The sequence below is a fragment of the Arctopsyche grandis genome, chromosome 12, assembly GCF_051622035.1.
Source record: "Arctopsyche grandis isolate Sample6627 chromosome 12, ASM5162203v2, whole genome shotgun sequence".
NCBI classification, from domain to species: Eukaryota; Metazoa; Arthropoda; class Insecta; order Trichoptera; family Hydropsychidae; genus Arctopsyche; species Arctopsyche grandis.
The window spans coordinates 6563171-6578067 of record NC_135366.1 but is presented as its reverse complement, the minus strand read 5'-3'; the positions used below and the strand labels follow the sequence as shown (position 1 = coordinate 6578067).

Here is a 14897-nt window from a genome sequence, read left to right as displayed (position 1 = left end):
GATATTATTGACTGTGAAGAATGCACTCGACGACGCAATAGCATGAAGACAATGCGACCCGAGTGCATTAAATTAATATCGTTTTAAATTCAGTTCAATTGGTTAAGTGCATCCAATGGAAGCACCCAACTACATACGTACACACACATACATCAATCACAATTTAAGAAACATCTCGTTTGCCGCAATTAAACCGACACGCACACAGATCTTGATTTGTGGTCATTTGTAACGTTCGACCGATTCGATTCGGTCATAATGTGATTGATAAAAAGGAAAAGTGCACATCGGTCAGTCTTCCGCTCGGATGACTTTCTATTTTCTCGCCCAATTCTCTCACGTGTGCTCACACTTGACGTGTTCTGGACTCCCGATGAGTGTGTACCGTATAAATATGTGGTATGCATACACACATAAACACATCTCGTGTGAACTGTGTCAATAAAAGAGAACGTTCCGTGTGCGCAATGTGTAAATATTGTGCTCCCATTGATAGCGTATCGATTATTATTATGCTTGTGTATGGAAAATTGTCCAGAGTGGCGATTGAAAGAATTACCGTGTGACCGTCACGAGACTTTCTCCGCATTTAAGAGCCTCTTCAGTGAAGATGCTGTGCACTATTATAATAAACTTTACATGTTTATGTCGAGAGAGCAGTCTGAACAAAGCTCTGCTATCTACTAAATACATATGTACTACATACAGTTTTTACACTTCAAATTCGTCATTTTACAAATTAAATTCGTCGTTTTACAAATCGAATTCGTCGTTTTATAAATCAAATTCGTCATATTGCAAATCAAATTAAACAATTGGATTTATTTTTTTAATATTCATTTTATTATACATATGGAACTTTATAGATAATATTTTAGAGAAAAATATAATATGTACATATGTATAGAGAATATATTATACATAGAGAATGTATTATCTATACTTTATAAAGGTTCATTTGCTGCAGCTGCAGGCAGTTTCATACTTTTCATTTATTAATTAATTAATAAATAATGGTATTAATTTAATAATTAATACCATTATTAATTTCATACTTTTATTAAATATGAAATAATATAATTAAGTATTAAATTATATTATTATAATAAATAATATAATTATATAGTATTATAATAAATAATATATTATTTATTATATAGTATTATAATAAATAATATATTATTAATTATATAGTATTATAATAAATAATATAATTTCATAATTAAGTATAAAATTAATAATGGTATTAATTAAAGTATAAAGGTCTGATTAAAAACGATTTCTCATTTTTTTTATATAAAATACATTCAATTGCTTAATTTGATTTGCAGCATGACGCATTTAATTTTTAAAATGATGAATTTGGTTTGTAAAATGACGAATTTGATTTGTAAAACGACGAATTCGATTTGTAAAACGACGAATTTAATTTGTAAAATGACGAATTTGAAGTGCAAAAACTGTATAGCTGCGATAAATTGTCCAACTAATTTTCCGACAGTTTATTTAATTCAACACGAATTTGATGTTAGATTGTAAAGTTTTATTTTATTTTTGTACATTCTCAAATGTGTATAAAAACTGTTTGAATTCTAAGTATTTTTTATTATGCTTATTTAAATAACGTTTTTACTGAGAAATTATACCAACTGTCATTCTAATGAATCGATGATTTTAACCTCTTACTAATAACTAAAAATATTTTTGAACGGAAATTAGTAATAGAATTTTCCGAAAGTAAAAACCGATGAATACGACAGCGCAACTGTTATAAAACTTTTTTAAAATAGACTTCTTCAAATGTGATTTCATTGAAGTTATTTTGAATATACATATGTACAATATTATATATGTGGATAAACAATATTATAATAATAATTTTTATTCCAAACGATAGAATAGTACAATCCTCATCGTCCATTTAAACAATATATATACATAGATAATACAAATGATAAAATAATTATAATAATAGTATGCATATAATAATAATAATAAATAAATAAATGAGCTGTTATATTTGAAAACAGCGGAAGTTCAATTTTCAGTTCCAAAAACACTTTCTGTTGGACTTCATTCATAAATTGGCATCACTTATTTTATTATTTATTATTTATTGATAGTTTTAATTCGATATGTTCAGAATCTCGGAAAGGCAGAATAAACGTATTACAGGCCACCAGTATTTTTAAATATTGTTAAACGCAAAACATTATATTTAATGTTTTGCGACGTATTTATCGAAATGAAGAAAAATGGACTTTTGCCACTTTTAAATATTATATAAAGGCTCAAGTAATTAAAATAATTAATTAATCAATGGACAATTACTTTATGGTGTTGCTAATTGTCGGTGAAGCAGTTCCATCCATCGAATATATGTATTTATTTATTTTATTATTATAATAAATACATAAAAACGAATAAAGAATAATAATAACAATAAGAAATTAATGACCAATGCGACCTGACAAGTTACCCGAATACGTCACACCAGTTTTACAATAAAACAAGATCAGTAAAAAATCATTGATAGACTCGGGTTGAATCTCACGAAACTGACCAGTTTATCAACATGATAATCAAACAGGTCCAAATGCTCATCTATCACATTAAGAAAAAGTGATGAACGGAAATGAGTAGTCGCGACAGCAAGAATATATGTAATTTGACGATGCAGAGACACGATAACGTAGGGAGGTCGGTCTCATCCTGAGAATGACCTTAAGGTGAGGCACGTGCCCTTCCACAAACATCTGCGACGCACTGAAAGCACTTGGTACCCCGAAGGGAGCACATTTGCAGTTATTGCATTGTACTTTTATTCTCTTTATTGTCTCCTGCTTGTATTTCGTCCATAAATATGTATAAAAGAGCCTATTATTACATTTTATAGTTTAAAAAAGTTAATAAAAACGTTTCCGTCGTAATATTTGGATCAATCCTGTAACCGTATTAATCGATTTTTTATGCTTCTAAAGTATTTCACATAATAATAATATGAAACATTATTTTGGATCAAATTAGAAATCTCAATACTATTATAGAATGGGCAGGTATAATAAAACAACAAGTCATCAAATGGCACATTCCTTGCCTTTATTTATAGATGCGTGTATACAATTTTTTTATTACATCATTTAAAAATAAATCGCAGGAAATACACCGTTTATAAAGGACGTTATTATATGATGCTTGGAAGCGTGGATGTTTTCCTCTTTGTTTTCGACGAAAATACATAAGTTAAGCAATGCAAATATAAAATAGCAAAGTGACACAATATTCCAAGTGGTACAAGGTTGCCGATTTTCATTTCTCGCAACTACCTATGTATAATAAAAAACAACTACAACAAAAAGAAATAATAGATTCGGAAAACTCGATGGTTTTTTTGCAATACTCGCTATTAGTTGACGTAATAATTCGACGTTAAATAATTGATTTTTTACGTTTCAATTATTATTCAGTTAAGATCTCAATTTTTTTCATTCAATCTTCCACGCAACTACCGCGATTGATCGAAAAGCTTTATTTATATGAGATTCGCTCTCGACATAATAAAAAGTTGCCGGTCGGGGAAGGTAAAAAATTAATTTATCGACTTGTTTTGATTGACACGTCACAATTATCGTTTCTGAATCGCTATTACGTACATGTGTTACGATTCGAGTGAATATAATAATGCAATTTTTGCGTAATTGATTCGCTCTTGCCAAATCGAGAGTTTGTTTATGTATAAAATTATATGTCGTTCGGGTTCTCAATCGATTTCGTCATCATCCGAGGTCCTAAAAGGTTCGATTGTGGACCTCGCGGAGACCGTGATCGTGCACCTGGTCATGGGAAACAGTCATTAACCGTTTTGTCTATTTGTATGTTGTTTTTTTTTTGTTGTACATATTTTTTTTTTCATTCTTGCCCTCTTCTATTTAACTAAATGGTCTTTCAATATAATAGGCGAGTCGACTGTTTTTGAAAAGTGACCCAGAGAAAGGTCAAGCGGTATCTTTTTTAGTCACTTCCTTATTGTTTGCACTGGCACTTTTTGCTGTTAATTTTCCACCTTTGTCGGCAAAATCCCATTGTTGGCCTTTTGTAAATTTTTAACCTTTCGGTTCAATTGTTTGCTATAACGGTGCTCGTGGATGCCGATAAAACCGCAATCTTAGAATTAGAAGTCATTGTTTACCTTCTTCATACATAAATTATTGACATTACTTTATTTGAAAAATTAGTATAATAATAAATTAAAATGAATTTCTTAAACTTTTGTTTACTTTTATTTTAATTGCAAAATTAAATTAAATTATTTATTTGAAGTATAACAGATAAGAAAAGAAACAAAATAATGACTAAAGAAATTAGACATAACAAAAATAAAACATATATATATATACACAAATAACTAATAATAATAATAATAATAATTACAAATTATAAAAAACAACAAAGAAGGGAATAAAAGAAAAAAGAGAAAGAAAAATAGATATAAACATATGTATATACACAGACACAAATACAGATACGTAAAAATATCAAATACAAAATATAACATAAGGAATGCCTTGCACCTACAGCCAGTTCCAATAAATAAAAACCAACTGCAAATACAAAACATCCCTGTGAGGCCCAAATGGAAGACAGTTAATCAAAATTCCACTCATACATCACAATCAATCATGAAAACAATAATGAGCGCAGACTACCAGATGGGTTACAGTAATATACAAATGGGTTACAGTAATATAATAACAATTTACGCTCACTAAGGTGGAAAATATCACATTCAGTCTCGGCAGAATTCAATTTAGGAAATGCTGTGTTATATTTTAATGTTTGATTTAATTTGCATAGGATATCAATAAAGAGAGAAAACCTCATATCCGAGTTAAAAAAAAATAAACATAAAAAATTAATGTGTATAGATTTTACGTTTTTTAATGGCTCTTCTATCATTTCTAAATTGGACATTGTAAAACGATCGTATAGATAAAATATATTAACAATACAAATTTTACTGATAAATCATTGTAATTTTTCAAATGTTATGATGAGATATTCGATTCGAAAACATACAATATGACTTTCCCATATATGCGATTTTTTTTTTAAATATTTAATTTTTACATAACAATGCTATAAATTTATTTTTATTGTTATTATAAATTTTCAATCGATTCGTGCGATGATATTATACGTATACAAATAAATTTTTCTAAAGGTTATTCTCGAGTTATGTTAGTTTCATTGGCCTGAAGGCGATTTTTCACGATTTTTGCAATTCATATATATGAAATAATACTTGTGATTTTTTGCACAACCTCCTTTCCAAAGCGGAAAGTGAATTGTTAAGGTCGCAACACCATTTCTGCTCTCACATGATAAATGGATTAAGAATTTATATCCACATGAGTCTCGGCTTAGAGTGAAGGTCGGTCAGCTGGCGAATTCATTGCACCGAGACGATCTTTTTCAACCTTTCTTTTACCGGAAGTTCCGGATTATAAGTCCATATGTTTTCGTGTGTATCAAACATAGGCACATCCAGTTTGCAATACGCGATATAATTCTAAATTAATTTGAATACGATGATTGGTTACGTAAGCAGTAGTCGAGCACTTCCTAAAAGTTTGAATAAATACAAGAAATTAATGGAAATGAAGCAATTAAACACCGCGCATTAACGATGTGTTTTACATTGAAATTATTTTTGAGGCCATTTTAACCTTTTTGCCTACCATTTACGATTAAGATCGACTCGGTAATTATTGCATTGACATAATTAAGACTTGTCTTTTGAAAAAGGGCTTGTCAAACGATCTCTTACATAAGATTTAATAAAGAAAATCGTCCGATGTATTATATAGATTATTTATTACTTACATATGCATACGTATAACTGATCTATAATTATATTGACCTGTCAGTTTCATCGATATATATGTCATTTAATAGGTTTTTTTCTGTAACTGTATGAGTTTTATGTTAATGAATATTAATATGATTAACATTGCATTTTTTTATTTAAAATTTGGACCATTATAGTATTACATTAACCCCTAATGCGCCACAATTGTCGAAAATATAACAGAGAAGAAACAGAATAGGCTTGTAAAAATATATTAAAATTATACAAAAATAAAATAAATATATATATATAAAATGTATAAAATAAATAGCATCAAAAGTTCAATTAATAATAGAAGTAGTCTCAAAACATATAATAATACTTAAATATACGGAGATAAATTGCGAATGTCTTATATCAACAGTCCAATATACATAAGCAAATGAGAACCAGCAGTGAATACAAAACATTCCCGTGAGGCTCAAATAGAAGAGAGAAGATAAAAATTCACTTATACAAATATTAAATCCAATTATGAAAATAATGATGAGCGCAGGCTACCATTTAAATTCATCGGTTTAAAATAATCTACACTCATTGAAGTGTAAAATATCACATTCATTGAGAAATCGTATCGCTCTTTGAATATGAGCCATCCGATAAAGACCTGGGCGGGCATGAGGTTCGACCATCAAATGGTGATGAAATAATCAGTCTGACTTTTCATACATACATATGCATGTATGTACATATATCCGCTTCATGCTTTGAAACACTTTGTTATTAACATTTGCATTCATTCAAGTTATTATATGTTATATGATTGGCTTTTCGTGCAATTCAATTTTGAAATTCCATTCATTTTAAGTGATTATATGGAAAAATTCAAATATGCAATTTTAAAACGCCAAGGTAATTCCGGTATATTGTTCTCAAAAATTTTACGCGACAATTTATTTCTTAAAGGAGCGTTTCTTATGTATGTATGTTATATATAACTTTCAGATCATTTATCTGTTTCTGTCAAATGTTGTTATAATTTCTTTCAAAATTGAATGTGATGTATGAGTGGAATTTTGATCTTTTCTCTTACATTTGGGCTTCGCAAGGATGTTTTATATTTGCGGCTGGTTCTTATATATAAGTGCATTGAAATCGCATCACTTTCAATTGTTCGATGTTTTCGTTTTTTTTTAATTACACGTTTTTTAATACACAAGTTTTTTTGGTGTATAATGGTAAACCCAGAGAAATTAATATAACATTTCTCTGGGTTTACCTGTCAGGCCTTTCTGGTATAATTTAATAAATAAAATAATAATAAACCAAAAACGCTCATCTTCTCAATTGATATTTATTACAAAAACGCTTCGTGTAAGGGCCCGGCCGCACCGTGCGACTTGCGAGCGACTTGGTTGAGGGCGCCCAGACCAATGCATGCAGGTAGATGGGACATGCTACACCCATCAACTTGTTTGTCGCACACATTTCCATACATTTTTTCGTGTCGTGCAACTAGTCGGCCGACAAAGTTGCACGGTGCGGCCCGGCCGTTAGGCTTAGATTAGTTCTTAAAAATGTTCATAATGCGTATTTTAACCATTTTCTTTTTCTTTAATTCCAGCATGCCAACAATGTCCGAGAATCAGCTAACGAACACGAAGGAAAAAGGGTAGCAAGAGGATTACCAGCCAGATGCTTGACTTTCCACACCGTCACCTTTTTCCCAGCCGCTAGACCAGCCACGTTCTTTGCCAGGGACAACGTGTCTAATTTCATCGCATGGTGCAGGAATGCCTTGATCATATACGAGTGCCTGCTGTTCGAGACCGACGACCTCATCATGAGGAAGAACGAAAAGCACGTCATACTATGTCTGCTTGAGGTCGCCAGGAAGGGTTCCAAATTTGGTAACTAATCTCAATTATAACACCTTATACGTATTCAACATTTGAATTTTTGATTTTCGCAACGTGTGTCAACATGTAAATATATATACATGCCCTTACGGTTTGGCATTAATATTAACCTCGATTTCGTATCAGCGTTCATGGTAATCGATACTAGACTCCAACTGTTGTTATTTTAATGGGCAATTTTCGGTTCATGGTACGTATTTTGTTAAAGGGATGATTAAGAAGGTCATGTACATACATATGTAAATTTCGTGTAAGGTCGTTTAAATTTAAGAAAATAAACTATTATTATTAAAATATTTAACCACTATATGTAGTTTGCAGTTTACAATCAAAATTTATGACGCATGTATGCGAAATTTAGACTCGGGAATGAATCAGGTTTTAATTGGGATGAATTGGGTGCACCAAATCATGCAAAAATGTGTGCTTGTAATTAATAGAATTAAAAATTTGTGGTTATTTTTAAATTTCAAAAGTGATCAGCAAATAAGAGTATTTGAATTTAATATTGATATGTTCGGAAAACGTCAGGTAAAAGATCGATTTATAATGATGATCTTTGCCAAATATTACGTCATTGAATATATAAGAAACTACTTTGACAGATATATTTACCACTGTATTAAAAAAAGACGCCAAAAGTTAGAAGTAAACGTTTTATCATAAGCAATTTGTTTTTTATTTAAGAGTTGATTCAATACAAAGCTTTTTAAATTTTTCAATGATGACAAAATGCAGTTTGGTCTACAGTTTTGACTAGATTTTTTCCTTTTAATTAAATTTATATCAGAATGAATCACCGCGTATATTACGTACAATATGAAAGTTGGAAATTCCTTAGGTTTATTATTTGCGATGATTAAACAATTCAATGCTTTTATTTTATTTTTTATGTTTTTATAATTAGCAAATCGTTGACTGTAATATTTTTGCAATCGACTTCCTAGAACGTAAATGTTCAATATTATAAGATTTATAGGCCAACCGCATTTTTTAATCATAATGTACTAATCATGTATGAATTTGGTTACGTCATTGTACCAAAATTCATTTCAAAGCATTAAATGTATTACATCAACCTTTCTCTAAAATCAATTGTATTGTTAGTTAACGTTTAGAATGTTTATTTGTAACTGTGTATAAAATTTTAGAAAACTATGTGTTTTAATGCATATCTAGTTTTAATATGCAATTTTGAACTTTAGAATGTGGCTAGTGATTGTATCAAAACAATTATAAATGTAGTAAACCGCATCCTGTGTTTGAATTTAACGATTGTCGGCGCATACTTTTGATTAAATTACATCCGAAACTTGCATTTAAACGTAATCCTCTAGTATTTATTCGTCTGAGGCAGTAGTTATTTTGAAATGGACCACACAATAAGAACGCCTGAAAATATTAACCGCCGCGAACGCGACTGTTTTTGTATGAAACGCCTGGAAAAACATCCATTGTTCCGAAAAAAGAAAAGAACTCGTACGTTCGCTTTAATAAAAGAAAAAAATTGTGAAGGAAAAAGCTGAAACATACACTTCTAGCCAGGCGTGCTTATTTTTCTTTTCTTTTTCATGCGTTTTTATTCGCTTTGAAGTTTGTTCCGTTTGGATAAATGAAAGCTTACACGCTTGTATTGTGTTGAGGTTTAGCGTCTGAATTTGATGATGATGATGATGATGGTGATAATTTTATGCGAACGCGAGCCGAAATTCGTTACCGTTGATTGATTCTCGTGTGGAATACGATACCGGAAAATTATTTGCGTTTTCACTTTTGCCGCAATTTCCCGGAACGAAAATTTGTCGCTACGTTCAGTAGCGCGTATCTCACTGTCATTACGCGGTTTTATATCATTGTCATTTTTTTTACAAGGTTTTTTTTACTTTCAAGGTATGCTCGCTCCGATGCTGGTCCAGATGGAGCGACAGATCGACAGGGAGATTTTGGCCGATGCCAGACGAGCTGGTCAAGGAAATTTGGACAGTGAAGAAGAGGAAGATGACAGTGTTGGACAGGAAGCACCACCCATGATGTACGGTCCGATGCCTCAGATTGTCACCAATGACCTGAAAAGCTTGGATGAAATGGTATGTGATTCTTATTTATGTATCACTGGTTGAACAATACTCTTCGAATCAGGACCTAGCTTCCTTATGATCTTGAAGTTTCGATATTATATGTACTCTTTTCAATTTATCGTAACATTTATATGGCGACTCTAATGACCTTTATTTTAAATTGAAAACCTTGAACTAGTAGGTAATTATATACAGTTAGGTCAGATTGTAACTACATACCTAATAGATACATCGATGCAAAAAGAGGAAATGAGATAAATAGTGAAATAGGGATATGAGCCTTTAGAAGAACATTCAATTTGCCTTTTTAGTGCTGAATATATTATTGTACGTACATATGTACATATTTACTACATATATATGAAGCTTGATGACTTAAGAATTTAATGTACACAAAGAACCAAGTGTAATATAGAGATTGAAAATTTAAAAAGCCAGCAGTATGGCTCGGTGGTTGCGTTTATGTTAAGCGCCGATAGGTAACTGGGTTCGATCCCGTGCTAATCTTTAATGCTGCTGGTCAAACTTGGACATTTGTGACACCAAGTCAATCGTTTCCTATCAGAGTTTGCCAATTTATCTGATTTCATTGTTGAAACGGTTCCTCCATCGAATTGGCCATCCTACCCACTATGTCACCAATATCTGAATTTGATTTATTTACAATATGTAAAAAATTATGTACAAGTCTAAATGCATAGATGTCTCTATGGATTAATTAATTAATTAATTCATATCGTGTTCTTCAGCCTCTCCAAATACAGTGATTTATGTAATAAAAATGCTGCAATGTTTGTAATTAATTGTCTAGGAAGGCGCATTGCGGTTTACCTGTTAGGCCTTCCTGGTAAATAAAATGAAACACGAATAGGATGAAAGTGGCGAATTAAAATTGGTTGTTGCTAATAAATGAGAGATGAGAGAAAGTGTTGAATGCTCGAGAGTTGTGACTGTATTTACGTGAAAACAAAACAGAATGAATATTCAATACGAACAAAGAATATAAATAATAGAAAGAGGAGCAATCGGGTGAAAATTATAACTGAGGCGATCGAAGAATAGATGAGAGATCGACTAAATACTCGTACTACCTAAGAGATTGGGATGTTCGAATGTAGAATGCAAATAAGATTGAACGGATATGAATGGATGCTTATTTGGGAATACAAAAGATGACGGACACGCCAAATACATAGTCGGAAATGGAATAGGATTTTGATTAAGCAGTCATCGGTGATGATTCTGATCATTTTATACGGGAAAAGTATCTAACATTATTACTTGGTACTAGAGATCCCAAATATTCGAATATATTCGAATATCGAATAGTAGCTTTAAATTACAATGTTCGACACGAAAAATGGTTCAGAGACGAGATATGACTTTTCTTATAGATCTATGCCCAGTTAATACGAATCTGGTAATAAAAAATTTTGATTAGCTCGAGATTCGGAGATATACATATGTGTTTTTTAAATCGCGCGATTTTTCTATATCTTGGTGTTGTTCGGTCGGTGTCTCAAAATCTGTCAATTTTCTGTTCAAAATGAATATTGGAATCTATAGTTGGGTATTTTATCTTCCATTTGTAGTACTTTTCAGCTTTCAAATCTCTCAAAGTAGTCGTCCAGTTCAAATCAAAAGTAAAAAGTACGTATTTTCACGTGGAATTTTTCCCACTGTTAATACTATTTTATATTGAGTTTTTTTCTATTGAAACATGTTTATTGGGATAGTGTTCTGACCACACTATTTTTTGTTTTCGTTTAAAAGGGTTAATTGGAAGTGTGCCGAACTTTAAATCGGTAAAATTGCGAGCTAAAAGCTCGTACTAGTATTTACACGAATCTGAATTGAATTAATAGGGATAATACATACATTAAATTATCTTTATATGAGAATTAAATAAAATTACACTTAGAAAAATCATAATTCGACTATGCTTGTGGATCAATAAAAAAAAATCTATTGATAACTGACTAACCTCGATAAAATAAACGAATCGTCATTTGTCGAACAATGTTATTTATTTGTAGTTTTAAGAAGTTCAAGATATGTATTATTAAAGTTTTAAGACTACTATTATCCGGAACATCAAATATAACTAAATGTGCTGTAGATTGAAAATAAAAAGATAAGTTCGTATAAAAAGTATTCGAATATTTTACAGTACCAAGTAGGGATTTGGGATCCCTACTTGTACTCTATAGGTGAAGGCCTGATATTATCAAATGTGTAAAGAACAGATCTAATATCATACATTTTAACTTAAAATTGATAGCGCATAAAAATAGTAGGCATTCTTAGTATTTATAATATTTTACGTACATGTTCTTGAGCTAATCGCCAGACAATGGTCCATTGCATAATGATGCATATGCATTAGTTTACGATTCAAGGCGCAAGGCCGTTCGCACTACTAGTTCAGGGTAGATGGGTTCGTTTGTCATTGTGTCGTGATCTCACCTGTGATACATACACCATAACGACATTACCGAGTTCCTGATCTAGTCAACTCGCATTAATAACCTCTAGGTATATACATATATACATATATGTGTGCATGTAATCGTTTCGCGCATTTCAAACCGTGAAATCTAGCGTAATAGTCTCTGCAAAGGATAATGGATAGGTTTGATGACTTCGATAAGTTAATTCTGCGTATTGTTCGCTTCGGGATTGAAAGGGTATTCGTAGCGCTTGTCAAACTGTGTACGATTCGTATTGTAGTTTTTTTTTTGCTATTCATTTGCGTGATCGTCAAGTACAAGCGTTCGTAATTGCTGTAGCGTTTGGATGCTGTGCGTTTTATTTAGCGGCGTGAATCATTTTCAGACGAAAGGTGACTCGTATGTATAATGATGCCATTTAAACTTTTGATGTATCTTTTATTTAATTGACGTCGTTTTAGTGTTGCGTTTAGACTGAATTTATGGTCATTATTTGAATCTTTGTATAATGTGATCGGTGTGCTTTTACTCTCGGTCGTATTCTTGGAAATGAGCGTGTAACGAGTTTGCAGATTTTGACATTTGCTGATTTACACTTTGTTTTATTTGTTCAATAGAATTATATAAATAAGGTGTGTATAATAAATCACTTATTATAATAATGTAAAACTTAAAATCTTAAATTTGGTAATGTCAATTTTTTTTAAATGCATTTTATTATCACTAAATTATGTTCACAATACATCTTATATCTATTTTAATAGCTACTGATCTACTGATCATTTTCTATTTTACAAATTTTATTTAATTTTGTTAGTAATTATAGTATTATATTATTATAATGTTAATGTACAGCATAATATGAAAAATAGCTCAAAAACCTATTTACAATTATTATAAATGCTCATAATACATCTAATACATAATATTAATTAAAGAATCTCTAAATTCGATGACCTAAAGCAGATTGTGTTTAGGTAATCTGTGTATATACCTGAAGGGTATATACATTTTGTTGTAATCACTGAGACTCTTCACAAGTGTGTTAGTATGGTTATTAGTGATTCTGTTATAGAATCTACTGGTTAGTTTGTTATTAATGTCTGTAACAAACGGAATATTATTTATGACATGCAGTTTTTTCAAGTTAGTTTATATGGGTGTATTATAATTTATCTTTAGGGATGGTAATGTCAATGGATTTCATTTAAGATGTGTTTTTTTATATAAGTAAAACCCATTTGTAAGATTATCAAGATATCAAACTTTTTTCAAAAGTTTTATTGCAAAATTGCTTTAACCTATATTTTACTAGAAAGGTTAATGCAAAAATACGTTGGTTAGATTATATTTTTTGGCACGATAGAATGGGTCATTTGCACGAAAGAATATGTACTGTTTGCGTGACAGAACAGATCTTTACATAGTTTATTTTTTTATATATTTTCGTGTAAAAAATCAGTCAAATTATAAATCAGCCCATACATAGTCGAGTCACTGTTTTGTATAGTCAACTGTTTATAATATTTTAAAATCCAAAGTGTTCTATAATTGTAAACGTTCCCAATTAACAGGAATCTACCATAGAATGTAGGTACATACTTCCAAAATTAATCAAGTCAAATTTATAGTGTAATTTTTTCTTACAAAGTCGTTAAAAAGCCAAATTAACAACATCAAAGTCTTCACTTAAAATTTTAACGTACATTCAAGGCGTTATTGATTGGTTAACGATCGGAACTTTTAACTTTAACAGTTAACTGCCTAACCGTACTACGCCTACGCACAAATCGGACGCTTTTTATTTTAATTGAACAGAGCAATCAAAAATTTAAGATATATCTTAATAAAAAATTTAACATTACATATGAATAAAGTGAGGAAAAAAAACCACTACGTTGAATATTCATGCATAATTTAATCGACGTCAAATTAATACATATTGGGAAACCGCCGATTATATTATATTATATATTATATATATTTCAATTATGTGGGCGCCTTCTAGCCGATACGTATGTTTTTTAAGGGGATACGTCAAATGACTCACTCTGTATAATATTATAGGAGATTATACGATGTTACCATAAAAAGTGGATTGCCACCATTGGGTACGAGCGTACGTGTGAAGATTTGCTCTCTCTCTCAATATATCCATCTGGATTGGTCTGCGTACCCAATAATTTTGTCGTAAAGCCATTCGGTTTGTGATCCTTTGATGTGTCCTTTCAAAACGGTCTCTCTTCAATAAGGGCAGGTCGAGTTTTTTGCTCTTCCAGGCCTGGCGGCGGTTCGCATCGAGAAAATGGCGATTTTGTTATTTTTTAAATATTTTTTATACGAGGAGCGTTATGCAAATGAAAGTGAGGATGATGATTTTTTGTGATACAGTTCTCCTTGTACGGTCGAGTTTTTTATACGTTGACAGAATACGTCAAAGTCAGGATAGTAGACGATCGCTATAAATTCGGCTTCGGACCTCTGAAGGTCTGTGTGAGAAGTTTTTGCTTTTTATCCGGCGACTTTTATATATTTTAATCTTGCATCCAGCGTGTGACAAAACGCGCGTGGCGTGAAATGACTGACATATTTGCATCGTGCT

At 31.2% G+C, this 14897-nt stretch overlaps 1 protein-coding gene across 1 annotated transcript in view; it reads left to right on the top strand.

Moving 5' to 3' along the window:
- Positions 1–14897, top strand: part of LOC143920054 (GAS2-like protein pickled eggs) — a 159068-nt gene that overhangs the window by 80614 nt on the left and 63557 nt on the right. The window contains exons 3-4 of the mRNA XM_077442740.1: positions 7473–7758; positions 9658–9854. Of these exons, the coding sequence (XP_077298866.1) occupies positions 7473–7758; positions 9658–9854 (483 nt within the window). The remainder of the gene's footprint in view (positions 1–7472; positions 7759–9657; positions 9855–14897) is intronic.